The following is a 27,965-nucleotide window of genomic DNA, read 5'->3' as shown; positions in this document are numbered from 1 at the left end:
AATTTGTTTTATCTTTTTTGGTGATCTAGCGAGCTAAAACAGTTCGTACTCAGTAGCCAGTTTTTCAACGTAGAGGCTTTAGGTGGTTTTATAGTTAGGAGGCAAAATTGCGACGCACAACCGTGGCAGAACTTACTGATACCGACTAAAAATAATTATAATGACAGATAATTTCAGCGAGAATATCAAACAAAGAAAAGAATGTTTCGTAAATCAGGGAGGAAGAAAAACTCGAACCCTTAGGCGATTGTTAATTCTATTTCCAAAGATTTAATAACATAGTACTGGATAACTATTGAAATTATAGTTTGAACATGCAATAACAAAATGAATTAAAATAAAATAAAACAAAACGACATAAATCATATATTGACTTCTGAAAGAAAGGGGAGAAAAAGAGATAAGATTAAAGCAATAAAATAAAGTAATACTAATGATGATTTTGGTGATAAAAAAGTTTATAGTCTGATTTTAATTTTTTTCCCCTCAAAATTAATTTTCGTCCAGATATTTTAGTATCAAACGCATTCTAAATGGATCTTATGAAAGAGACAATAGACGTGCAGGAAATTGAATGTAAAGAAATGAGAATGTCATGGGCTTCTTGAATATCATAATAACTCGCGTCAAAAAGACATCAAATATTTGAAAATTTGAGATGGCTCTGAAGCTTCTGCCACAGGTAACCGGCTTAACTGTTGCTATGGTAACCTGTTGACCAATGATTGGGTATTTGTGTGAAACCGATGTTGTATCATCACTCAGTATTGGTATCAAAGTATTGGTATCAAAGCATAACTTCCGGTCAGGGCTGGGAAACTTTGCCAGCCACCTTAAATAATGTGAATTTTTAATGACTATAGCTGAAATTTCGAGGAACGGAAACAATGTGTTTGACAAAAATCGTATCTGTGATTTCCTCAATTAAAACCGAATTTCACTTTCAACTCGGCGAGAAACCTGATGCCTTACGTAAACATAAGGATACTTTGTTCATGTTTATTGGTACGTCGATGTCTAATTCAATTTCCCAGTGAAATTAAAATTGCCACTGGAGAATTGCTCCGGTACAAGTAAGCCGGGAGTCCCGTGCTTTTTGTGAACACTGCGTTTTTGTGCGCTATGCATAATTAATGACTTTTGTCTCACAATTATGCAAAACAATTTAATGGGAACATTTTCCAGTTATTGAAATTTAGTCACGAGAAACCTCATCGTTTTTATATTGCTTTGAGGGTCTTTTGTATAATTTTTCTATGAAAAGCGTTGTTTAAGCAGTTGTAGAATTTCTCGGCGAACACAAAAGGTAAGATATGTTTATTGTCTATTTTTTTCCTCTCGATTTATCCTTGATGATCAGTAAGAGTCGCGAATTACTTCAGTAGTAATAAGTACTAGAGCTGTAGAATGATTAAAAGCGAAAAGCGAAATACGAGTCAGAGCTTTCATCGGGAAAATTCAAGTGAGTGAATTTCTTGCGTTTGTAACACTGAACAGTAAAATGCGAAATATTTCCGTTACTCTATGGAGATGGTTTAATGGCAACAAGATAATCATAAAGGTGTTCCTTGCTTTACCTCAGAATTTGCCTTCTATGGTGAATTGATCTGCCAATATCGGCACATTGTCACGTTTTTGCAACTCGACGCAGTCTCAACTTGACGTCTTCTGTTAAAAGAGGTAGAGTGTGTCATTCCTTGATTAAGTGAACCACTGACCAAACAATGTTCGCAGTCGCACAATGACAGTTTTCTCATCAATATTTCACAGGCGCTAAGTTGTACGCTTGAGATCGATACAGGTTGCAGTTTCCAGTTTTCATGTACAAATTTCCGCTTAGCAATGGGATACTTAAACGCTATACTAGCAATGTCCACTAATCTGATTGTTTCTGGGCTGATAGTTGCATCGCTGATTCAAAACGATCGCGCGCGAGTCACTCTTTGAGGAGAAAGTATTCTTTAATTGTTGGTTTAAAAATATCTCTAAATTGTAAGTTTTAGACCGTAATTCGTTGGAATTTTTTCCTAAACCGGCGGAAGCTAGAATACTCACCTTCGTTTTCTATGAGCCGATAGTCAGCACGCCTGCGCCTCGTTGACTATGCTCTCATTAAAAACTTAGACTCGAAGTCTGTATTGTTTTTCTTTTTCGGTCAACGTAGCTCGGTCTTTACCTTGAATTTGGGAAACTTTGCAGGGTGTTTTCTCATTTAAGTGCCTATCATTTCTGTGTTTCTAACGCCCACTTTCTCCATGACTAACGTGTGAAAAAAATGAGTGACTAACACGATTAAGTCAGCCGTTGCAAGTTATCATCGCCATTTGATCTATGAGATCATAGCTGAACGTGACCAGTACGAACATAATTGGTAATGTAACTTGAAAGTGAGTAAGTACTACCGAGTATTTCATCGCTTTAAGACTAAATTATTACCAAAAGCAGGGGAAAACCTTTCGTTTCTTCCTATTCGCTTACATTCGAAGCCTGCAATTACAACTTGTTAAACCTCGAGGTCAGAGTGGGTAAGCCATATTTTTTGCCCACTTGATTTGAGAAATTACCTACTGTTAACATGCATATATCATTGTCATTTATTTTAAATTGAGACTTGTCCGATCCGGCGTTAAATTTATTAGAACCTGGTTTGTATTGCTATCCCATCGTCTATTGAATACTAGGGTTTTTTTTTTTTTTCACTCACTTCATTTCTTTGGAGTGAAGTGGAGTAAAACGAATGTAGTACAGTAGGCAAACATAGTTCTTTAATTTCAGCGCAGATTAGGAAATGTATGTCTTGAACTCGAATAAATGTCGGAGCTTGGGATTTAATCTAGAAAAGAGGGTTACTTTAATGTGATTGTTTGTTAGGACTAATTTCTCTAAAATTCGGAGTTTTGCCTTAGTAAAGGCCACCAGGTGACATAAAGAAACAATCGATCTCAAAGACTCAACCCAATAGCGTAATTTTTAATGATTTTTGTCTAGCGTTTATGTTCTGACTTGGTGCAATTAAAAGAGGCACAAAGGTGAAAACATCTATCAAAATTGTCTCTAAAATTTCGAAGAAAGCAAAATACGCAGTTTATGATTTAATACGGCTATTGTTACCTCAACGATATGGCGCGTAAACTGTATTTTATAGCATTAAATACTTCTTGATCTAACATAAAAGTCTAAATTACTTATATTTCTTTTCTTTTGTCCCTGTGATTTAATTTGTACTTAAGGGCGTCACACCGTTGCAAACAAATTTCACTGAGGTCATTTTTTTAGCAGCGTATTTTCAGTGAATAAACACTTGTGACAGACTTGCGAAATTATGACGTAGCTAGGAAAATATATAGGGTTTAATATTGGATCTCGAGAAATTGAATTAGACGAAATTATTTAGTGCTATGCTCTGCGCCTTGAATACAGAGTGGTTGTATGACGTAACGAAGCGGATGCTTCTGCAATGTGTCCATGCTAAACAGTAGAGGAAGATCTTAAGAGAATATTTCGCCTAATTAATTAATCCAGTTGAATTGTGGAGAGTTTTGTTGTGTCAGTTTTCTTTTTGTAACTATTTGAAAATGTTATTTGCAATTTTTTTTTGGTAAATGACATCTGAACACAAACTAAGGGAGGTTTAAATGTAACTTGCCACTCAAAACTTCTATTTTGCTATTTTTAGCTCCTGTTTAGATATGATATTTTCATTTTAGATCTAGCTAACAGCAAATCATTTTCATTTCAACACTGACTTCCGTTCACAATTCAGAATCGGTGGAATATTTGGCCCCCTAAGATGTGAAAATTGTTCCCCGAAAGACTAAGAAAAAAAAAAAAATCTTAAGAACATAAGCCGAAAGAACTAACGTTTTACGATTAGAAATTGTTCGTCACATAAGCGAATAACCGCTTTTACTGTCATTTGGCAGAGAAAGTTAGCTTGAACGGAATTAAGAACATAGGGAGAAAAAGATCGGTAAAGAAAACTTATACAATGGACCAAGGAAGCGAAATCTAGCAAGGCTTAGTCACAAAGCAGCATTGAGTTTAGTGGTATATCTAGCAAGTGTTCTTTTATTTTCCTTGTCCTATCCCTTGATTTTTGATTTCATCTTTCAAGAATCCTTACATTGGAAACTTCGGCAAAATGCCATTAATTAACCATATCTTCACAGTAGGCGAAACGATTCTGATTGAAAAACGTATTTGAACAACCCGACACAATACGAAACCACTAATTGAAAATATGAATAAAACTCTTGATATAACACTGGAAATGCAAATTTGCTGGCTAAAAGGATGGATTATTCTCCCGGAAGAAAAGCGAGTGAAGTAATTACGTGGGCCACAAATTTGAAACATAATTTCGGAGAAGGTGACGCGAGAAAGATGTCTTCCGCGCGCGTTGTTTTAATTTTATGTTATGATTTCTAAATGCCTCGGGAACAAGATTCTTAGAGCCGAGGTTAATATTATGCATTTGGAGATTTTGACATTTAATTTGCATAAGGCTTGGTTCGATTCACCTGTCGTTCTGTCGTTCATCGATTTGTCTAAAGATCAAAGCGAAATTTAATCGCGCTCAGCTAAATTCGACGCATCAGCAACATCGACGAGTTTTGGAGGCCATAAAAGTGTCTATTTCTATTCAGGTAAGGCTGTTCTTCGATTTTTTAGCCAGAAAGATCACCATATCTTGTAGTTTCAACGAGTGATTTAAAATGTTTTTCTCATTTTGACATTACTACGGCGCAACATGAGAGTTTTCGGTGCTGTGAATTTGTAATTTGACAACTTTTGGTGTTTTCTTCGTTTTTAATCTCTCTGTTGATATTGTTTCGTTCGCTTTAGATTCGCTTTAACGGCTGGTGAGAATAGATTTGTGTTCACTAAATTCAAGGTGTTTGCCACGAAATTCAAATAGAAGTTGAAAACCAAAACAATAGCAAATCTATTTGCGATGAACTCAACAAAAAAAATTGAAAACTCCTACTAAAGGAGATATAAAAAATGATTGGAAATATAATCCAAACGCGCCAATGTGTGAATTTTTCATGGTTAGATCTTTCAGGTTTTACTGTAGCTGACATCCGGAAATGTAAAGCGGGAGACTGAAGATCGGCTAAACCCACACCAATTGTCTTTCAACGCGTAAGAAACGTAACGTCATGAGGACAAAATGCAGAAGACAGATCTGGTTGCATAAAATCTACTAGCTGCCACATCTCTGATGAACGCTGCGACAGTTGTAAGTATAGACTGCATTTTATGTTCTTAGTACTGGTTATTGACTAATGTGCATCACTCAGATTAAGATTTTGGCAAATAATATTATATGCACTAAGATTTCCTTGCGAATAAGTAAACCATCTTCTTGTTTGAGCTTTTAATCGAGGACTGTTAGACAGTTTGAGAATTACCGACTCGCGGCCGTATTAGTAGTATGTTGCCCCGTTGTTAAGTTCTTCGCTTATTTGGCATATTCTTTATTCCATAAAAACGTTTTCTGCATAAATGAAATAATAAATTTTTTAGATATACGAGGTCACTGGGAAACGAAGAACTACATAGAAATAGTCATTAATTTTAGGCAGATTACCTGTGCTGAATGATTCTAAAACATGCCATTAGTAATGACGAAATAAGTTTAATGGCGAACTCTTTTGCAGGCAAAATATATAACAAAGCAATCATTTCAGCTTTTATTCGTATAAAAATTAAATACATGCACGGTGTTTAAAAATTCAAGTTTCCAGTAGTTCTTGCAGCTTGAAAGAAAACAATTTCATCGTGGGTAAAAGCACGCCAAAAGAATCAATTTTAAGGTTACGTAAAATCTCTCTCCTGTTATTTCCCCAAATGCCTTGAATCTAGCATCAATGAACAAATAATTGGCAAGAAAATATGAAAGCTAAATGATCCTAACTGAGAAATCAAACTGTGGCAAATGAAACGGTTTCATCTCTGACCAGTCCCTAAGAAATATTTATCACTAATATGAGTTGATGTGCACGCAAGTTACAATCAACTTCAGCATTTTCGGGACCGCTCTTAATTTGTTTTCTTGTGGGCTGAACTAAAAAGCTTTGATTTATTGTATTTCCATCAATAGATGTGTAATATGACAGTTTTTGAGCGGACTATTTTCTTGGAAACAAGTTCTATTTTCAGTCAGGGCCCCATTCTTTAGCTGATAAGTTCACGCTGACAATGAATACTCTCAGCGAATTAGCAGCGACTTTCGTTTCTATTTAAGCGCATTTTACCACTTGTAGCGAAACTCTATGACAAATACTCCCGCAACTGTAGGATTTCAATACCATATTTGCGCTTAATCTCATGTGAAGGATACCTGCGGCGATTTTTCTCATTAATATCTCTTGGTCAGATCAAATGTTTACCTCTTGCCTCATATACGTCATTCACATGAAGTTCTGGGGCTATAAACATGAAAATATGTTTTTCTTTTTCTTACCATCGCAATTGCTTCACGCTCTTCCCTCTTGCATTTCGGCGTTTTAGGCTATACCCTTATCGGTAAATTTTAAGTGGTATGAATTTTTCGAGAAACTTTTTGCCTTAGCCAAGAGTCAAAACATTTTTTCCATTTTTGATCAAAACAAACTGGTTACACTCTCCGTATTCTGTCCATGTTCCAGATTTTCACAGTCGTCAAAACATATGCACCGTGTTTTGTATTCACTTCATCTCTTTTCATTATCGTTAAAGACATGATTTTGTACCAGTTAGATGGTCAGTTCCATCTCATCACGAAGTTTTTAGGCCAATTTACAATGTTTTCATCATCAGTTTGTCAGTCCTATTTAGGGTTACAACTAAACGATTTTAGATTTGTCTTGAAATGTTTTTTTAAACACTTCTGTGTTTATGCTGATTTTGTTCCCTTCATAATTTCGAGTGGGGTGCAAACCATATCAGTAATCCGTTTAAGTCAAGACATAGTGGCTCGGAAATTGTGATTTGTTTATCGCTGATATGTTACTAGTTCATAACCTGTACTACATGTGCCTGAGACCTACAAGGATTCTTGGCAATATACCTTTCCTGACGATCATTAACTTGCAAAACAACTGTTGATAAATAAGCCGAAAAAACAAACAAGTAATAATTTTAAAAAAACGAAATAATAACAATAATAATGATAATACTCAAGAAGATTGCTGCTGTTGATCAGGAACACTTAAAATTTGTTTTGTCTGACTTGTTAAAGCTCTTTGTAATATCAAAAGGAGAAAGGAAAAACAGGAAGACACATGAAGATTGCAGACGTCTGAGCATTTTGCATAGTAAATCTCGGGAAATCAATAGAGATGCTATAGAGACGCTACAGGAAGCTTTAAAGCAAGTTTTCGAGAAGTTCTTCCTGAAACTCAGTTATGCAAGATCGCGTTAAATTTATCTCCCATTGGTAGCAGAAAGATGTTTTGATTCCCTCGATCCCAAACATTAACATTAGAAATGCCATGACTGTGCAGAATAGAGCGCGATAAGGCACGAAAACAAAGACAAGAAAGCAAAAGCAAAAGCGAAAGTTTTGATTTTCTTTCTTTCAGTTAATCGTTAGAAGCGAGTGAATTTGATGATTCAACAAATTTGCTGCAGGGTAGACTGCGTAGCCCGGAGGGTTTCGCGCGAGTTTCTCACGTGGTTGCTCGCAAGAGTTCCCTCGAGGCTTCGCCATTTGACGGCGTTCGCGGCTACGCCGAAACGAACATACGCTCGGGAAATCCCGCGGGCTTCTCAAACTAGCAACAGGAAGAATTGTCTCCCAGTGACCTCATGGAAAATGGAAGAAAAATCTTATGTAGCTTTCATTAGTTCATCGTTTTCTCTTTTGTCACATGTACCATTCTCCCCCGCCCTGCCTTAACCTCCCCCTCCTCTTCCCCAACGTTGATCTGACAAGATAACTCCCTACTCTTTGAAGGAATGCGCAATACTCTCACTTTGATAGTACATGGTAATATTATTACACTTATTTACTTAGATAATATATGTACATCCTTGTTTTCTCCATCCACTTCATGCGTAAAAAGTACATATAGAAGCTAATTACTTGTATAAATCCTGGTACACACTAAGATTCCCTTAATATCTAGCGAAGAATGATGTTAGGTGGGTAAACTGATCAATGCAATTAGCCAATCCCAGTAATAAATTTATGCAACAACGGACATCTTGGTATAATTAACAATGTCATGAAAGTCAGGAAAGCTCTTCCTGGAAAAATACACCATCAGAAATCAATGGAAGGCGGTATCTTTGGGGTAAAAAGAACTGTAGTCCTTTCAAACCCAGTCACGTGATTTTAACACTCTTGCTGATCAAATGGCTTAATAATCTTTGTGTGAATTAACGCTTTTATCATCTCTTCCGCGGATCTTGTCATTCTGCATGGCTTTATTAGTAGGAACTTCTTACGTCCATGACTAATTTATAGTCTTCTTCGTTTTATTTTGCATATTAACATCTTTAAAAAGTGCATAACATGTAATTTTTCTTCTCTAACTCTCGCTCACTCTCAGGCGGGAAGACGGGCAGACGACAAGGCCGAGGAGGCAGGCGTTTTGGTATTCTTCTTTCACCTTTGTTCTTCTTTTTATTGTTGCATTTCGTTTCCTTGATCTTTGTGCACGAAGCATGCTTAGTCAGTTTAAGCATGAACTGCAACTGACCTATCTACTTATCACTCACACTGTCGCTTCATCACTGTACAATGAGACCACTTTTAATCTTTTCTTTTGCACTCACTTTGCACAGGCACGTGACTGTCCCCCAAAAGTTCCACGTACACCTTTAAGAATCTATAGCGTGACTCGTGACATAGTTTGAAATATTTCACGATATCAGCTGTATGAAACGTACTAGTTAAAAGAACATTATAAGGTTGTTGGTAAGTACTTCACTGTACACCTTACGCTAGCTTAAACCACAACGAGAAATTGTTTAATTTTAACAAAAGCAACGTAACAAGACGACTCTTCAGGCTGGTTCACTCACGCAACACAAACACAAGAACTGTATGGAACCTGGCACGAAACGTCCCAGGCAATTTTCACACCACACTACCGTATTTTGACAACTTTTACCAAAATAACGCGTATAGCACAAACACTTACATTACAAGACGGTGCACTCACAAAAGCTGCTTAACGACCGCGTTTTCCGCTGTCGATCCATAAAATTTGCATATTTTGTTTCTTCGAAAAGTTCTACTCCGTTATAAAAAATCTTTTTGTTAAAAAAAGTACTTGAAGGACTCAATTGAATCGCTATTATTTGAAATTCTAATCTCGAAAAAGTTCACTGAATTTCTTACTATATATGTTCTTACTATATGATATGCCAGTTCCAGGCTCTCTGTTGATGGCGACGATTGAAAAAGTATGGGGACAAATTCGTATCACAGAGCAAATTTTTATTTCTTGAACTACAGGTGATATTTTCACGAAATCGCCAGCAAAGAGAACATTTTAGATAACATGGCTTTCCCGCCTTGGATGCGATCGGTCTTGCTGAGAAACGCTCTTTTGTAAGTGCACCTTCTTTTGGCAGCTTAAGTTTGCCTGCTCACAGATGGTGGACTTAAGTCGTAATTTACCTTACATTACTCAGTTCGCGATATACGTAGTCATCAATTATGCTTTCTGCAAGCTACTTGTAAAGCGGTTGTAAATGTGTTTGCTGTTATTGTTTTTATTTCAGTCTCATTTTGGGCGAGACCAATCTTGTTTTTGCACTTTAGTGGGTGTTATTGTTAAAAAGCTCGAGTTCGATTTAATGTCACTCGTTTTGCTTCCGTTTGCTTGGGTGTTGTCCTGATCACTTCATGCCATTTCACTTTACTTTGTCTGCGCTAGTTTGTTTAGTGATACGATAAGCTTCCTTGTGGCAACTTCAGTTCCAGTGGTTTCTCCATACCCCAGTAACTGTCACAAACCACACTTATCTAAAAGCTAGAACCACGATTTTGATTCGCACACATTTACATGGAATTGCTGGTTTAAAATACCATCTTTATTTCTTTTCAGATAGGCGAGGGTGACAAGTTGATCAACGTGGTTTTGCTAAATGGAGAGAGGCTTAATGTCAGAGTTCAGGTAAATTAAGCTTGACTTGAAATGTTCCAGTCGTCAACTTTGACATTCCCAAACGAAAGTATCTCTTTGGAGTTGAATTATATTATATTGATATTCTCCAATTTTAGGGTTCCGCCACTGGACAAGACTTGTACAGCATCATCACGGATCATCTTGGACTTACAGAAACTACTTTCTTTGGCCTTATGATCATAAAAGGTGAGTATAGTCACATTATATTGCGCCTGCTACATTTGATGTGCGATATGCCACGGTGAATCGCTTAAATATTTTTGACACATCAGATTGCTTTTGCTCAGGGGTTGTGCAATTCCTTTAGCCAATCAAAAGTTAAAAAAGCAGCATCTACAAGTGTCTGATTATTGAGCTGGTTCCTGGACGAACTCATATTTGACTGGCCAGGCCAAGGTTGACAGTTAAAACGGCTTAACATGATCAGAGCTTGATTACATAAGCATCGATCTGGTACAAACTGATTTCATGTTTATTTCATCTCCAAATCGGAGTGAAAGTTCAAAAAGCATTTCCTATCAGACTTAAAGATATTTTATTACTTCATGCGTGTATTGTTGCATATTTAGATGGTGAGCACGAGTTCTTGGACTTGAATGAGAAACTTTCAAAACTGGCAAAGTTTGCGCCCCATCTCTGGAAAGATGACGTAAGTGACTCAACGAATATTTATTTCTATTTGCTATTTTCCTCGATCAAGACAAAGGACAGAAACAGAAAGCAAACAAATAAGCAGATCGACAAACGAAAACCATAATTACAATTTTGAAACGTAGCCATGGGAATTTTGAGATGGTCGTCATACGAAGACAGAGAATGTTACCAAGAGAACCAATCAACCTGCTTGAAGTCCACCGATGATTTAAATGCAACCAGCTGACAGCCAACAACAGCAACAAAATTATATTTCTAGTACAAGTACAGTCTGAGCAAGACACCAACATATCAACCCTATCCAGACTGGAGGGGGAGCGGGGAGCTTTTGCAGCCTACGGCCCATTTGTAACTTTAAACGAGTCGAGGGAATGGTAATTCCAAATTTGGCGGCTTAAGTTATGTGCTATATATGGGAACAATTTGATATGACATGTGACTGGTTTTGATTATTTTAAGTCCGTTTTGGTGCTTTTATGACATGTTGCAGACCGTCATAAAATCCAAGATGACGGATCCAAGATGGCGGGTCTAAGATGGCGGCTATTCGGACGTCACATGACGTTATCATTGTATGTTATGGACCCTGGCAGTTGCTATAAGTTCTCTATGTTTCCTTGTCACATCTTTAATACATTTCATACCTCACGAGTTACAGGGCTAAACCTCAAAAGCCCTTTCATCTATTGCTTAATCAGCGTGGGTGACGGTAATTCTTTTTTTCTCCCTTAGGTTTCCTGTAATTCCTCTCTGGTTTTTACGATCTTCTTCAGGGTCAAGTATTATGTGGAGAATATTTGCCTCTTACAGTAAGTATTTATGGCAATTATGTAGGATTCTGTGCCTCCATGCAGCCCCAATATAATCTCTCTGTGATTGCATCCTCACCGTTAGACAACAGTCAACTCGGCACTTGTACTACCTGCAGTTGAGAAAAGATGTATTGGAAGGAGGGATTTACGTTCACGAGGAGACCTCCATGCTCCTAGCTTCCTACGCTTTGCAGGCTGAAGTAGGAGACTACAACCAGACTCTCCATGGCTCGGACTACTTTGTTCCCGAGCACTATCTTCCACAGAGAGTAAGTTGATGTTTAGCGAAATTTAAATAGAACCTCATAAAATGGGTTTCAGTTTGTCAACACAGATGGATGTCTCCGGTCGTTAATTAGAAATGTATTAAAAATGTTATCGAATAAAAATATTGTTAACATCCACACCTAATCTTAGAACAGTCCATGTAAGTCAAAAAACAATGAAGATGTGGTATAAAATAGGCATTGAAATAAATCAGAACCTTGCCTTTTTCTTTTCTCGTAAATAAAACTTAAATGATTTCTATTTGAAGGCGATCGCCAAACTCACTGCTTCTTACATAAAGAAGCATCTCCCATCAATGCACAAGACTCACACTGGTCTGAGTGATGCTCAGGCGGAGATCGAGTACTTAAAGGTTAGTGGACCAAAGCTCTGACTTGCTTAGGAGTTATTAGGGACACCCATAATATTTAGTAGAAGCACAAAGCTATAAATTAATTGATATAAGATTAAGTATAATCCAAATCGTGACAATAGTAATGGAAGACAATATAATTTGTGTATGTGCGGACGCATTTGTTTAGCCATCGATCATCAGCGCTGTATAAAATGCAGGATGACTCCCCATCTTTTTATCCTAGTCATCCATGCAAATCGCTACAAAATGCTTAAGGATTGAGATCATATTGCACAAAAAGTTGACCCATGTCCTTGTTAGGACTAGGGTAACTTAATTACGGTACGCCAAGCAATGTTTATATATTTCGTTCTGAAACCCATGTAGTCGTTGATGTTGATTTTTAGTTATATTTCACGGAACCTTTCATTTTTGCAGGAGGCACAGAAACTACAGGAATATGGAATTATATTTAACAAGGTTTCCAAGGTAAATTCACCTTAATATTAAACTTTGAATTTTGACACGTCTACAACGCTGTTGCCTTGATTGTGAGGGTAACTTGTGTACCAGAGCACTTCTACAACACGCGTAGACTGACCAAAGCGATAGGTAGTGGCAATATCAGCTGTCACTTTATCAACGACTGTCTCTTACCTTTTGCAATTGTGCCAGCTTTCGCAATTTCTATGAACTCATCCGCAACCTATTACATTATTGCTGCAGTATAAAAAGGACAAGAGAGGCAGTTTCAGTTTAGGGATCAGTGTGAGAGGACTCATTGTTTATGAGGTAAGTGTGTTACTAAGTACCGTTTCTGAATTGTTCAGCCCAATGATATTACTCGTACAATAAATCGGAGCATCAGACGTGAGTATTTACGGTTGCAATACTCTAAGGGCACGAATGATCATCATAGTTATGTACATGCCGGTGGAAAATTTAGGCTTGAACGGAATTCGAACCCAAATTACTATATCCTTGAACCGTTAACTGTCTTAACTGACTTGACCATATCACCAACTCCTCTCTAAAGATATTGTCGTTGCTTTGTTGGCACTGTAACTTTTCATCATCATCAGTTCTCGAGGCGCCAGTAGGCGCACAAGGCCGTACTGTAACTTTTGCTGTATTCAAATTCACTCTATATCGGTCTACTCTTTGCAGTGCTAAATAAATGTGTTTAACTCGTCGTTTCTTTTAGGAGAGAGGAATCGTCAAAAGTCCAACGTTTCGTCATCCGTGGCAAAACATTAAAAGAATGGCATTTCATGTACGTATAGCTACTCAGTTTATACTTAAAAAAGAATTACATGCTGATAAGTTCAAGAGCTGAAAAGAATTATGAACATCGCTGAGCTCTCAAACTTTTAATGCATTTGTTTAAAATTATGAGATGTTGACGACCTTATTTATCTAGTGGTATCAATTCCCAGTGTTGAACCACGCCAACACCAATCACCAATGCAGAACTGAATGATGCGTAGTTCAAATAGAGAAAATCATGAATAATTCATCCCATTGCGTTATTACACAGAGCAATCGACAATTTACGCTAATCCTAATTACTACTTTGATTCGTCTTTTACTTTTAGCGGAGACGGTTTTTTATCGAAGCACACGGTGACCCGGAGACATCCAAGATGGTGCTGTACACCTGCAGCTATAAGAAGTAAGTTCGATTAATCCTCTTAGCTCTATTTCTTGAAGAGCGCCATACATTACCATAACGTTGAAACCAAAACAAGAAGCCGTAGGCTTTTTGTTATGACCACGGCATATGATAATAAATAATATTAATGCGATATTTTTAGACATTTGCTATTAACTACGTCATGTTTAATTCAACAGCTTTGTCAAAGGAATAGGTCACTTTCGACATATTAAAACTCAGCTTGATAGTGAGGCCTAGAGAACACAAACGAAAGAAATGATGAAACATGTCATTCATTTTACTTTGTTTGCGTCGTAAAAGGTCTATTGTGTGATAACGAGTTGTGTGATGAAAGGGAATCCACAGTCACGAGGATCAATATACGATTATTAGTATTTTAGAATTTGTTTCCCTCCACGCCTGTTTTTTTCATTATGGCGTCAAATGTTTGTGGCGCAAGATCGCGGTAATATTAAACAAACGTATGGGAAAAAGAATGATTGATAATTCTCACCGATAGCTCTTCCTAAAATAAGCGCGTTAAATTATAATAAATTACCAACAAATAAATTACCTGGTACACTCAGGAAAGAGAGAATTAAATCAACTGAAAAGGTGGCTTAGGGAAACTTTATTAGCACTTCTAAACTATGTCCTTCTTCTATTAATAGAAGAAAACATGTGAGAATTTACGAGCTTCTTTCCTTTGTCACTGATCTTATTTTCATTTCATGCAAAATTTCAAAAATGTTATGAAAAGGAAAAAAAGATAAAAGGAAAACAGAAGCAAATAGTTAAGACCGACATAGACTACCCTTAGCGACGAATGTCATCTTGTCATTTCGGGATCTTGTATTGAGTGGGTCAGTGCTCCTCAGACACAGCATGATTCTAGCGGGAAGGGAGATTCTTTTTCTTCTGATATGCTTCATACTTTGGTAAGATTAATAACGTAAGGAAGTTATATTTACCGTGTGATTATGAGCTGGCAAACATGTTTATCAAGGTGGGGGAGGATTTCTACGTAGCTACAAAGACTCCCTCATTCCCTCATTTGAATAATCAGCATTATATTACTGCGCTTACTTACGATCTTTTATCAGTATCTCACTTATTATTGACATCTTTTTCCGTTGATAGGTCGAGGTATCTACTGAAAATGTGTACGTCGTTCTACAAGTTCCAAATGATGATGGGAATGAAATTGTCCAGCCTCAAGGAATATCCAAAAGATGGAGGTAAAATGAAATTTATTTTGACTATTATGTATTTCAAGAACTCTGTTTTTAATGTCATTGAAGTTTCCTTTACGAAAGTAGTTACGGTCTGCTGTCGACAACAATTGCATTAAGAAAACTGTAGCGTTTTTCATATTATGTCGACTCGATCGCCCCTATAACATTTGAGATACTGACTGTAAAGCAAGAAATTCAGTGTTCGGTAAAAAAATATTGTAATATGTGTTAATTGGACTCTTAACATAACCATCCTAGCAATAACGTTCGTTGAAAGAGATTAAAAACTGTGCTGTCGCAAGTAAAATTTTAAAGTGAAAACTGCCGGATCAGGAAGACTCAAAATGCGGCTTCATGGCAAAGCTTTCCATACAACGCGTGTCGGGCGTCGACGTCAACTTTATGTCGTCCGCTTAAAAGGTGAAGCTAGAATTTAAACAGATTGAAAAAATATAAAATCAGTACAGCTATACATGTACACAAGGTATTGCATTGAAACTTTCTTAATCTCAGTAATGTTTTCTTGATACAAGCTAGTAAACATGATAGATATGTCAACTCTGTAACACGTTGTACAAACTATACTTCATCTTAGCTCAACTGGAAATAAACAAAGCGTATGTCATTGATTCGTGATTATGACGGAGTTTGGATGCTGGGAACCATAGCTACGTTTTCCGTCTAATCGCTTAAACCAATTGTAACTGTAGAATTTCGGGAATAAAATTAATATTTGCGGATAAACGGGCCAACATTTGGCTTTATAAAAAATTACACGAGCGTACATTCCAAATGTGTAATTCATCTCCACTGAGGCAGCATCCTGGTTCTTCAATCTTAAAGTACCCCCTCAGACACCTTACTTGATACGTCCGCCACTAACTACAGAATGACATGATTAATTCGTGACACCATGGTGCCACAGTATGATCATTAAGCAGAATTTCTGAGAATATATCTCTAAGTTTCACCCACATCTTACCATCGTGATGCAAAACTCCGTTATCCAATCAAAACTGTGTAAGCCGCTGCCCCTAAGCTCTTGAACTGTTGATCTATCTATGGGTTCACAAATGTATTGAAGAACTTTCTTGATTTCAGCTGACTGTTTAATTTTGAATTCTTCATGATAATATTTTTGCTAGGTACAGGTTGTAGCAGTTGAGTGTTTGGATATAGCTCAGAAAGAAATCACGCATTATTTAAAATTAGGAAATGCGCGCCACCCCAGTGATATTACTTCTACTGCCGCGAAAAATTATTATCTTTTCTAGCTTGCAATTGTGTTTAATTAGAAGCGTATTGGAAACGTTTCCTTGAGATGACAGTACTAATATGACCTTTATTTCGCTTGACGTGACGTTTGGAACGGGATATAACTTCACTGTCTTACCGAGGATGTTGCAAATTCCTGTTAGAGAGTGGGACTGGAAGTCAAGCCAAAATAATCAATAACATTACAACAATGAAATATTTTCAAGTATTAAAAGGTGGTCAAATCATTCCTCCCAATAAAGGTTATCAGTTACGAGACAGCCGCATTTCCTTAAGTTTGATGACGTCCTTTTCGTGAGACAGTTATAGACCGAATTGATCCTAAGTGCAATTATTACACCCGGTTTCAGTCTTACGTGCATAGGCGGCATCTTTCGACCATCTCTTGCTCAGTTTCGACATACCATCTTTCGACATGTTCTGTAAACGGCTGAAAGACCGTTTAACTGTGAAACTGGCAATTTCTCCGGTTATTAGCTGAAGAAATGTCAAATAAATGATATTTCTGACCTCAAATGCGGGTTGAAAGATTGTGGACTTGCAAGTTTCCCGATTCATGGGATAATTCAAACAATCTGAGTGTAGGCGATCGACTCTCAATAGTGACGTTTCGGTAGAATTGGCCTGCTACCGCTTTTAATATTCGAAAGATGTAAAAATTCAAAACAGTAGATTTATCTCTCACAGAATGACTTCTAGATTAATATAGTACAATGAAAGCGGGTGTAAATTAATTCAAAGTGCGTTAATGGTCTTTTAGTGGTGAGGATGAATGGAGTGGTAAAAACAGACGAATCTGATTCCCTAGCCGGAGACATACCAGAATCGGCAGTGAGTAAGCCTGGGCAGGAGTCAGCGGTCATACAGCCACCTGGAATAGGTCCCGCGATTCATCTGAATGGGTCAGCGTGCCCAGTACAAGAAGATCAACCAGTACAGGTTCGTATAGATTGTAATAATCATAACATTGAAATACATATGGTGGAGTCTTTTCCTACCTATTTCCGTCTGCAATTCACTCTAATTCTAATTTACGTTTTTTACTCCCAAGCACTTATAGTACATTTCTTTTAAAAAAATTTATTTGCTCCTCAGAAAATTACGAGAGCAAAACATTATATTTATCAGCATTTTGTACAGATGGGGCCCAAGAGAAACCAATAACAGCATTGCGAAAAAACTCACTAATCACAATAATTTTAAATGATTACTTCCATACTATTAACAGAAAAGGTCCTTGAAGGTCTCGAAACACTAAAAGAATTATTTAGTCTCTATGTCACTGAGATACATGAACATTGATACGTTTCTTTTAGGTCAGCGTCCATCCTGTCCAGCTGACGAAAGTCAATGGAAGTCTTGGACTCAATATCATTGTGAGTATTTCACTTCAATGGGCATATTTCTATATGCATTGACGAGCGCCGGACAGCAACCGATTAAGAAAAAGTTACCCTGTATCGTACCGCGCTTAAATCTGTAGCAAGGTTTGATGAGGAAGAATGGGGCACCAGTTCATCACTAGTTACTCTCTAACAGCTTTTTAGGCTTCACTAACAATTCGTTAGCACTCCGTTTACTCCTGTGATTATAACATCCCTTAAGGAAGTACACAACTCGCCGAAGTACATGTATACTACATCGATTATTTTGGGTTCTCTCTCAAATTTTATGAAACCTCTAGCCACGACACAACCGTGAAAACGATTTAAAACTAAAATGAAGGTTCCAAATATAACATATATATTGTTTAACAATGAAGGGGATTCTCGCTCACAAAATGCAGTGTACAAATGTAAAACTTGTATATAAGCTTAATCTAAAGTTTTCTTCGCCTCACTCACTCACTCATTCTCTTCACTTCTGTGAGTGGAGCATAAGGCTACAGTATCTTAATGATGACGTCATATCCCACAGGGTGGCATAGAGTTGGGTGGTATTTACGTCAAGACATTGGCTCCCGAAGGACCAGCATCCCTCAGTGGCAAAATCAACATTGGTAAGTTTAATTGGACACGAGTCTCGTTTTCATTCTACATTCCATTAACTCGAATTTCTGACCCTTCTATCCAATTTCCATTCTAGGTGACAGAATCCTCGAAATTAACGGTCACAGTCTCGAAGGTTTATCAAGACAAGAGGTAATTTGTGTAAAATAGTATGCAACCGTGGTTGAATGAAAAACATAAGATATCAAACTATTATATAAGCACACTAGTTCTGTTTCAACAACTCGACGAACACGTGAGACATATTTTTTTTCCAAAATGCGATGACGTTTGATCTACTTCACAGGTTATCATAAGCTTCGTGCCCCTTTTTTCTTGCAGGCTGTTAATATTTTAAGGACAGCGCCTCATGTTTGCACAATGCTGATCGAGAGCTGTGTGGCCGCTCCTGCAACTCCAAATGGGAAGCCAGCAATGCCTGGGACCGAGTCCGCATCAGCCTTTTACCATCCAAACAGACAGCAGCAGATGCAGCCCATGATGCAACGCCAGGCGTCACTGGAATCGCAGTACTCGTCAATGCAGCAACAGTTTGTACCAAGCCAGAGTCACCAGATTGAAGACATAGTTGCAGTGAGTACTCCTAACCTAACGAAAACAAAACCAGTCACTACGCTTCCTTTTGGAAAGCAGAAAAGTATTGAGGCAATAGCCTGGGCACAGCCATTTGAAAAGGGAGCTGTGTCTGCTATGATAAGAGAGAGGGCTAAGACCAAAGTAACGGTAGTAAATGAAAATGGCTCTCTTGAAGGGTTGTCTGAGAAAAGTAAAGAGGCTGTTTCATTACCTAGGGATGGAGAATTATTGAAAGATGCCAAAGCTTCAGAGAATTCTAAACAGCACTCTGATGCTTCGCGGGAAGAAAGCCAGCCTATACTTCAGGGGGAATGTTCCTTAGCAGACGAAAGCTCAAAGCTGCTTATCTCCACAGAGCAGCAGGCTCCCCAAAATGAGGAATCCAATGTAGTCGGATTTTTCAAAAGGATTCAGTCGTTTCTATTTTCGCCCACTCCCTCAAAGTCAAAACGCACTGAGGAGTCGGAATCATCTTGCTGTGAAAGTGATTTTGATTCCGAGTTCAGTGAAATGACCCAGGGATCTTTCAATCCGGGAGATATTGAAGCCATACGGGATGAATTGGAGACCTTGTTAAGTAGTTCTTCCACCCAGGACCATGGAACTGGTGACGAGATATTCTACGGGGAGGCCTCAAGCTCCCAGCAGGGAGTTTCTCTTACCTCAGAAAAAGACGTCAGGGCTACTGATTCTGATGATAAGTGCATGCTAGAAATGAAAGAAAATAAAGTAGACCAGAAAGACGAGAAACACGCCAAAGAATTAAAAGACGATAGTTACTTAAAGGGGAAGGAAGCTCACGGTGTTAGTGCAGGCACATGTGAAATCATGTCAGATAATAAACACTTAGTGAACGCTGAAATCAAACAAATTGAAAATGAAGATCTAAATCCAAAAGTTGAAGATGCTTCGGGAGGAATGGAAGAAATACAAAGCGCTAAGGTTACTAAAATACATTACAAGACAGGGGAAGAAGATACTTCTTCTAAGGACGCGGAGAATGGGAAAAGGGAAAACAACCAAGACCCCGATAACAGGGAGTCACTCGTTTATAGCACAGAAGGGGTTTTCAAGTTTCAGAGGGAAACCACAGTATAAAGGGGTTTAGGAGAAGCTTGTGGAGAAAATTTGAAGCGGAAATCTCCTTGATTTCTCACTTAATTAATTAAGAAAGGAAAGCAACAAATTGAACTGCGTTTCAATGTCATCCTGAAACTCATTTTGAAATAAAGAAGACTGCCATGAACAATGGCTTTTAACTTGACAGTGGTTCCAAAGTGGCTTTGAAACGTCGATCAGTTCTTTCGCTTATTTATATGTAAAAATTCTCAGCAAAATGAAGAATTAAGATTTGTAACGTCAGCTGCCATTAGTCAATATTTGATCATATATCACATAAATTAACGTCGCAGTTTCCAAAATGCTATTATTAATAAATTTTTAATTAAAAAATAAAAATAAGAAGTGCTTCAGACGAACACTTATAAGCTACAATTTAAATTACAAATTAATATAGTTTAACATAACAGTGGCAAAGAGAAACAGAAATACGCCTAAAAGCTTTCGTGTGTAAACGACGAGGCATCAGCACTGTGGGTTGGATGTACTGCGGAAGTGTAACGTTCTTACATATTTAATAATAAATATATTTAGGGTTATTTGCCGCCCTAGCATAAGTGTTGTAATACTAACGATAATGAAGCAATGGTAGGGGCGTCATGTATGAAAATGGCGTCTTTTGTAAAGATAATATAGGATTTGTGTCAAGTCGACAAGAACACACTTACTTTGTCGGCTTTGTCTCGTTGATAACCCTAATTCTTTAACTTACATCTAGACATTACCTGAGTTACGAAATGTGTAATCATTGATGAGTGCCATGCTTAACTGCTGTGCAAAGGCTTTTATTGCTGTACCACCAGCTGGCTACGTACAGTTGTGGATCCAGATCGCACGAATATTATCAAGATAGTCAATGGTAGCTCAGTTTCTCAATTTGCCAATTTGGGTATTGCGCTGGAAAGTAAAATTGAAGTTTTCGGCACTTTAATACGGCTAAAAGAAACGTAAATAAAGTATAAGCTGAATGATGCTAAAGAATATCTACAAACCTCAAGAAAGTTCGCGGTAAGAGCTGTGTTATTTTGCATAACCCAATTAAAACGTAGAACAAATAAGGCTACAGACTTAATGTGAGGAACTGATAATCAGTAAGAGATGGATGTTTTCAGCTGTATAAAAAGCCTTAGCATTTCTTGTTTTTCCAGACTTCCGCTTTTGTTCCTAATGATTTCTCAGTTGCAGAAATTGGGCTATCACGTGATTGACAAATGTTGCTTCTGTATCAACAAAAATAAACTGGGTGTACCATTAATTTCTGTCTCTCATATAGTGGTGTTTAAATTTACCCTGTTTATTTAGGGCCAGATGGCACGAAGAACTTTGTTAGAGTTGGAATCAAATCCACTTTGAATCCAAGTTTGAGGGGCGAGTTTGTTTTAATCTCAGTCAGAGGTGTCGTCGACTTCCCCACGCCTACACTGATTTACCACAAAGCTGATTATCTTTTGATCGCGGTATTATTAGCCGCAGTCCAAATTTTCGTTTGGATCTGAGTTTCAGTCAGGGGTAACTTTCTTGAATATTTCCTTGAGAAAATAATGAGGATGGGCTTGAATTAGAGCACCTATTGTCGTCTGCTGAAGGATAGAAACTCACCAAACACTCTTGTGTTGAATGTCAGCTTTTATTCGTTTAAAATTCCAGATATATGGTGAATTTGAATTCAAAAGCAATTGCAAAATGAATAAACAAATGTATAGTAAAGCCTCTGTTGAGCAACTACACTTCCATGTCCTAATTTAGAGGACGGCCGTTCACCAAAGATCAAAACAGAACGGAATTAACCGTATATATTTTTTGGACATAAAAAAGTTGGCCTCTGAAGATACCATGGAAAAAACTGTTTAATAGAGGCTTCCTTCAGTGGACGGCTCCAAAATTGCTGTCAGATTTCGTTTCAAAGGTTGCATTACATGGATACATCTCGAAGTCCACGACCAGTTTACTTCGGTCAGTGGCACATGGCACTAGGAATGATGTCTGAAAGACAGTCTAAAACGTTATTGTTAGTAATCACTCAATAACATGTGAAAGATCCGTGTGCAAGATATGTCGACTAATCTTTATATTTCTTTCAGGATTACATTCCCATTGAAATTCCTAAACTTAATGGAAGTTTCGGTCTAAATGTGACGGTAAGAAATGATTCTAATTTTTAATCTTGTGGTTTAAGCCAGGTTCTTCGGCGTTTGCACGACTCCCATAATGTACGTATTTTATAACAAAACCTGTCTCAAACATTCCGGCTCAAACTGACTTTAAGGTGATATAGCGACACCTACCAGGGCGTTCTTACGCGATTTCACTGAAAAACAATTCTAAAAACTACCAAACATTCCAAAAGATGTTACTTCGTTCTGTCAAAAAATTTTGAAACTCTGATTTCCATATTGAGTCTAAATTTGACAAATTTGAATCGACGTTGATATAATATGGAATTATTACCGTTTCATTAATCCGGAGCAATTTTCGTATTCTCACCTGAAAAATATGCTCAGTATATTAATTTGCCGTGAGTTTTTCTTTCCACGAACACTCGAAATAATTCTTATCTCTACTCGCCTACAAATAGATATAAAAAGTGCCCGTTGTGAGCAAAATTTTCATAGCACATTTCATGCATACTTCTTACCATTCTTAAAATGTTCGATGATTTCATTGATGAAACGGTCCGGTATGATTGGAAATGTTAACCATATAGCAGTAAAAATGCTTCCAATACTTACCACAAGTTTACAATGTAGGAGAGAATGTTCCTCTTCAGGACTACAGCATATTCCTTAGAACCATTACTCCTCATTTGAACCATCTTGAAAGGAAAACAAAACAAACAGGGCAATAATTGAACATGTGGTCTATAAGCATGGTTATCGCACACGAATCTATTAGTCAATTTCGAGATAACAAGCAATTTTTGCATGTGACGTTCAGAAGCAGCCGTTTTCGGGTGATAATTTCTTGAAAGAGCTTTTGGCTCTCCGGTTCACGTTTGTTTTATCGAAAATTCAGCCCTCCTCGCTCTGAGGAATTAATATGTGAAGGAATACACAGGTGTGTGGAAGTACCGCATCTAAGCTTTGAATAATTCAGATAAACCTGTTTTGAACTTAATAAAAACGAAGAAAACTTTAAATTAGATTTCCTAAATCCACGACATCATCTAAAACCTTTTAATCGTTCACCTGTATCCCCAGCGAGGGAATATTGCGTCGAACCATGACTAGGTTAAAATGAAGAGTTTAACAACACCAGAATACGTTCTCAGTCCAAAAAATACCTGCTGGAAACGCGATTGTAATATTTTAATGGATTTGTGTTTTTATAAGAAAAAGTAATTTGGCCATGCCGGAGTTTCTCAGTTATCAGCGGGGTTCCACTGAGGTCTCTTTATTTCAATTCGTTTAAACATAACATAAATAAATTATAATCCAAGGCATAATAACAAAAATGTCTGTCGGCTTCGTTCATAACAATGTTTTCAAATTGTGAAAGAGTTGGTTTACTAACAGTTGCGTTTTCCTTTCATAAAACTTGCCAATCTTCTCTTCTCGTTCTTCAAATTTCGCTTTTTCTCATAGCTATCTTTGAAATTTGATTTTTATGGACTGTTTTGACTTGGTATTATCGAAGTATGTCTAAAATTTGAAATTCTCTCTCGATTTTTTTCCCCGTTGTTGACTTGAACATGCACATGATTAGTTTTTAGGTTATTGTTGCTTATTCTGTTTTATTTCTCAGGGTGGACCAGAACTCGATGGGATTTACGTGAAGTCCTTACTACCCGGCGGAGCGGCAGAAGCATCAGGAAAAATACGAAACGGTACGAAACGTTTCCACGACTGACTTGATCAGCAACCGAGAAGGAAACTTTCTTAAACATGACAATACTCCATTGAAAATAAAACTAATTAAATGAGGAAGCCGAGTACAGCACAATGACATGAAAATTTTAACACACCTTAAAGGACTTTGTGTTGTCATCTTCATAAGAGGTCTTCAGTTCTGTATTCCACTCTACCAGGCTTGAAAATTCCCTTACTTTTCTGTTTTGTGGGGAAAGCATCGTTTATAAGTTAGTTTCAAGCAATGGAAAATAAATTCACCGATGGTAGCTTATCTTCCCCTTCCAAGAATCTGATTGGATGGCTCCTAAATGCAAAGAGGATTGTGTTATTTAATCAGGCATCTTTCACTTGGAAATTTAACCAATCAACTCAGTCGTACTCTTTTATTTTGTCTTCCTTGATTGGCCAAGATAATTTTGAGACGAAACGTATCAGGTATTCTGTTGATTGTTGATTCTAAGTTTCCCTAAAATATTTTGGTCACTTCTTTTGATTTGATTATGCCAAATCCAGTAAACTTTAATCTCAACTGATCTGCAGTCGAAAATTAAAATTTTGGTTTCGTTTGCATGGTCGCTTGAAATAGCATTTTTAACATGAAAGTGATGTCTCAGCTGTGTAGTTTTTGCCGTTTCGCGGAAGTTGTATCAAAAACAAAACAAATCTTAAGGTGTGAGGAAGGCCGGTGTATTGTCACGAAGCATTCCAATCTAAGAGTTGAATCAAAACTTTAACTCCCAAAACTAATCAAAGTCTGAATGGAACTTTACACCACCAATACATGAAGAAGGTACAGTAACAGAGTATTCCGTCGATCTGCCAGCAAAATCTAAAATAATAAACCAGACAAAAATTAAAACAATTAAAGAAATCCTTGCAGACAGTATAGGAAAGTTGATAATAATATAGGGTGTGTGCCTGTAACAAAAGATTGCTTGCTCGTCTTTTATTTAGTGACAAAGAACCTAGCTCGATCACCCTAGAGATTGTGTGTTCTAACTGAAGAATGCATATAGTGCCTCAATTCAGTATATCTACAAGGCATAGGAAGAACATGTCACAATTGTTTCAAACATGCACCTAGCTTATTGACTTGTTTTTTCTTCTTCAGGTGACAGAATAGTGGAGATAAATGGAGTGGCAATGGAAGGCCTCAATCGCAAGCAGGTATTCTTTCATTTCTTTGAATTTACACCTCTATTAGCTTGCCCCACCCTATCACCTCAGATCAGAGGATGATGGGATGTGAGATCAAGAAAGTTGCTATGGGTGTTGCTTATACCTTTCTAAAAGTCAAAGCATTACTTTGATGGATTAGTTATTTTAGACAAAACAACTTTGAAATGCTTTCAGGTTGATAACGTGAGCACAGATTATAAGTATTTACAATATGAAAAAATATCCGCCCTTTTTTATACGGTGTTTATAAACTTAAATTAAATCACCGCGAATCTTGTGTGCAAGTTATTGCTGGGGTGCAAAAATGTAATAATAATTCAAATAAAAACTTTCTGCAAAATTTGAAACATGTAATATTTTAAGTTGCTTTGGATAATTCATAAATTTTGCAGAAGTGTGGATTTTACAAGATATATCTTGTCGTTTACCTTTCGCTCAGAAATTTAGATTCTCGCGTGAACCCGTAAAATTAACATAACAGTACGGAATAATAATATAGTGTGAGGGCCCGACCTTTAGTTATATAACAGAAACATTTCTTGTACTGTCTGCACTGCTGGCAATATGGCGGGAAAAAGTATTGAGGAGCAGGAGGGGCCAACATATGAGCCTGGAGCTTTTGGACTTTAATTTTTCACTTCGAACATTATTCAGATACTTTTTTATAAAAGTCCACATAACCTTTACCTGCTTAGAATGTCTCAAATGTATTTCATTATTCAAAAATGTAGTAAAATCTGGGGTTGAAAAGTTACATTTTTCGAGGTTATGCTATTTAGGGGCAGGTCGTTCGAGAGAACGAATTGTCCAATTCTCACCAAATTTGGCAGGGGTATGTATTTTTGCCTGTAGAATGCAATGGCGTAGTTTTTGAAGCCATACAGGTGAAACGTAGATCACTGAATGAGAGCCAAACTGGAAAAAAGTTTTCTTTTATGTTTGCTTGTTGCCATGGAAACAGCACTCCCCAGAAGTTGGTGAAGAGTAGGTCATTGCATTCTACCATGTCTCCTGTATTTTCAGCGACAATTTGGCTCAAATAGGACAGTTTTTAAAGGAGATTGACTTGCTCCAGAATTGTAGCTATTCACAGTAGGGTCCTAGTCAACACACGTTAGCTCGGCCAGGATTTGACGAAACCTCTTAAAACTCATGACTTTAAGTCTTAATTTAGTATAAGCTACGATTAAATATGGCTTTCAGTTGTCATACTTTCTGGACTCCATGTTTTGACAAAATTTGGCCATTTTTGAGGGTATCTACTACCCTTTAAGAGCAAGTGTGCCCGGGGAAGATTGGAGAAGAATGAATCACATTTTGATCAACATTTAATTTCAATGCATGTTTCGATTCACAGGCAGTGGAGTTGCTACGGCGCTCTGCAGCTACTGCAACACTTGTTATAGAGCGCTACAGACAACCAGAGCCTGAAGGCCCCCAGCTGGAAGATTTGGAGGACCTTCTTAGAACGTCGGTAAGATTGTTTGTGCCTCTAAACATGGGACATTTCTCCTTGGATTTAAAACGCTCAATTTTAAATGCTTCCCTAAGGAATATGATACGTTACACGATGAAGTTCATTGTGACTAATTCCTAAAAAGACATTTAATTTTGCAAAGTTTTGTTCTTGCAATGATGCGATGTGTTTGTTTCATAGCCGAATTGTATCCTTGTGGAGTTACAGAAAATGAACCATTCGTTTGGATTTAGTGTTGTGGTGAGTCGTGTTTTTCCTTTATAAAGATTATGCTACTTCTTTTTTTTCTTAACCAACCTCAGTTTAGAAAACAGACTGCTCTTGTAAATTGCACGCAAAATTAATCCCATGCGTTATGTGTGAGCAAGTACAGTTATGACTAGATACAGCAAGAAAAAAACAATACAAAACTCCAATTGTCAGTACTAGTCAACATCCAGAAGTGATGTTCGTTGGCCTTCTTTTAGAGTATCTGTGCTTTTAAATGCTGTTGAAGTACTTCTTTAACAAAAAAGTACAGCATGGTATACGTTTATATACATGTATCTACATTGAAGCGATGAAATCGTTTTAACTGACAGAAGATATACACTGTGATTTTTGCTAATTGTTTGAATCTCAACAGGGTGGGCCAGATTTCGGTGGAATTTTTGTTAAAACCATTAATCCAAATGGAGCAGCGGCAATGGATGGCAGAATAGGTATAAACGACAGAATAGTTGCTGTAAACTGTGTGAACTTAACAAGGGCCACAAGGCAAGAGGTACGTGGCATAATGTTTTTAATATATATAATATATACATGTATACTAAGTAGAAGACATTAAATACGTTGTCACCACAGAGAAAACGTTTGCACACCGCAGTGAACACAAATGTGATACAACAGCAAGGGAAACGAGATTTCTTCTCATTTACAGCAGAAGCGAGTGAATGAACAAATGAATAACTCTCTTTGAGTTTTGGTGCCAGTCGTGTATTTAGGTGTCATAATGGTGGACTCTGTGCGTAAAGCTACTTATCAGCTCATGTTGTTTTATTTCTGCCAGGCGGTTGACGCCCTTCGGAACTCTCCAATCATCGCTCAGCTTGTTGTGGAAAAAGGCACAGCTGAAGATCTCCTGACGAACAGCAGTGGACCTCCCACACCCCAGGAGTCAAGATACGGAGCTGTACAGTACAGTCATTACCATGCCAGCTCGGACAGTTACAACGGTAAGAATCGAAAAATATGCAAATGATAGCTCCTTTGCAATCATTGACCATGCACTAGTGGTTAATGCTCTGGTCCTGGAGATCCTGGATTCATCTCCCTGTATTCCCTTTTTGGATTTGTTCATGTTAGTCCCGAACTCAGCTCTTGGTAAGTGTAGATAGCC

General features: G+C 37.5%; 1 protein-coding gene and 1 long non-coding RNA gene across 5 annotated transcripts in view; one reads left to right on the top strand and one right to left on the bottom strand.

Annotated features, from left to right (window-relative positions):
• The first annotated feature begins 1,208 nt into the window (after window positions 1-1,208).
• LOC145479305 (tyrosine-protein phosphatase non-receptor type 13-like) overlaps window positions 1,209-27,965 on the top strand; it is a 30,500-nt gene continuing 3,743 nt past the window's right edge. Inside the window, exons 1-26 of one of the 4 annotated variants that reach the window (XM_081457634.1) lie at window positions 3,819-4,646; window positions 5,057-5,242; window positions 8,541-8,585; window positions 10,047-10,115; window positions 10,223-10,313; window positions 10,697-10,776; window positions 11,514-11,590; window positions 11,676-11,862; window positions 12,129-12,233; window positions 12,654-12,704; window positions 12,942-13,007; window positions 13,420-13,488; window positions 13,811-13,887; window positions 15,010-15,107; window positions 17,140-17,318; window positions 17,696-17,755; window positions 18,297-18,378; window positions 18,465-18,520; window positions 18,710-18,961; window positions 22,165-22,221; window positions 23,825-23,906; window positions 25,043-25,098; window positions 26,468-26,584; window positions 26,768-26,827; window positions 27,213-27,350; window positions 27,636-27,801. In XM_081457634.1, the coding sequence (XP_081313760.1) occupies window positions 5,225-5,242; window positions 8,541-8,585; window positions 10,047-10,115; window positions 10,223-10,313; window positions 10,697-10,776; window positions 11,514-11,590; window positions 11,676-11,862; window positions 12,129-12,233; window positions 12,654-12,704; window positions 12,942-13,007; window positions 13,420-13,488; window positions 13,811-13,887; window positions 15,010-15,107; window positions 17,140-17,318; window positions 17,696-17,755; window positions 18,297-18,378; window positions 18,465-18,520; window positions 18,710-18,961; window positions 22,165-22,221; window positions 23,825-23,906; window positions 25,043-25,098; window positions 26,468-26,584; window positions 26,768-26,827; window positions 27,213-27,350; window positions 27,636-27,801 (2,338 nt within the window). In that variant the 5' untranslated portion in view covers window positions 3,819-4,646; window positions 5,057-5,224. The other 3 variants (XM_081457632.1, XM_081457631.1, XM_081457633.1) reach the window with 3 other exon arrangements.
• LOC145479332 (uncharacterized) lies at window positions 22,255-24,191 on the bottom strand. The gene is made up of 2 exons (XR_014048411.1): window positions 24,045-24,191; window positions 22,255-22,895 (listed from the first exon to the last, which is right to left on the bottom strand). It is a non-coding gene; the product is annotated as an uncharacterized LOC145479332 (long non-coding RNA).

The sequence above is a fragment of the Orbicella franksi genome, chromosome 2, assembly GCF_964199315.1.
Source record: "Orbicella franksi chromosome 2, jaOrbFran1.1, whole genome shotgun sequence".
Classification (NCBI taxonomy): Eukaryota; Metazoa; Cnidaria; class Anthozoa; order Scleractinia; family Merulinidae; genus Orbicella; species Orbicella franksi.
This window is presented reverse-complemented; position numbering and strand designations above follow the sequence as displayed.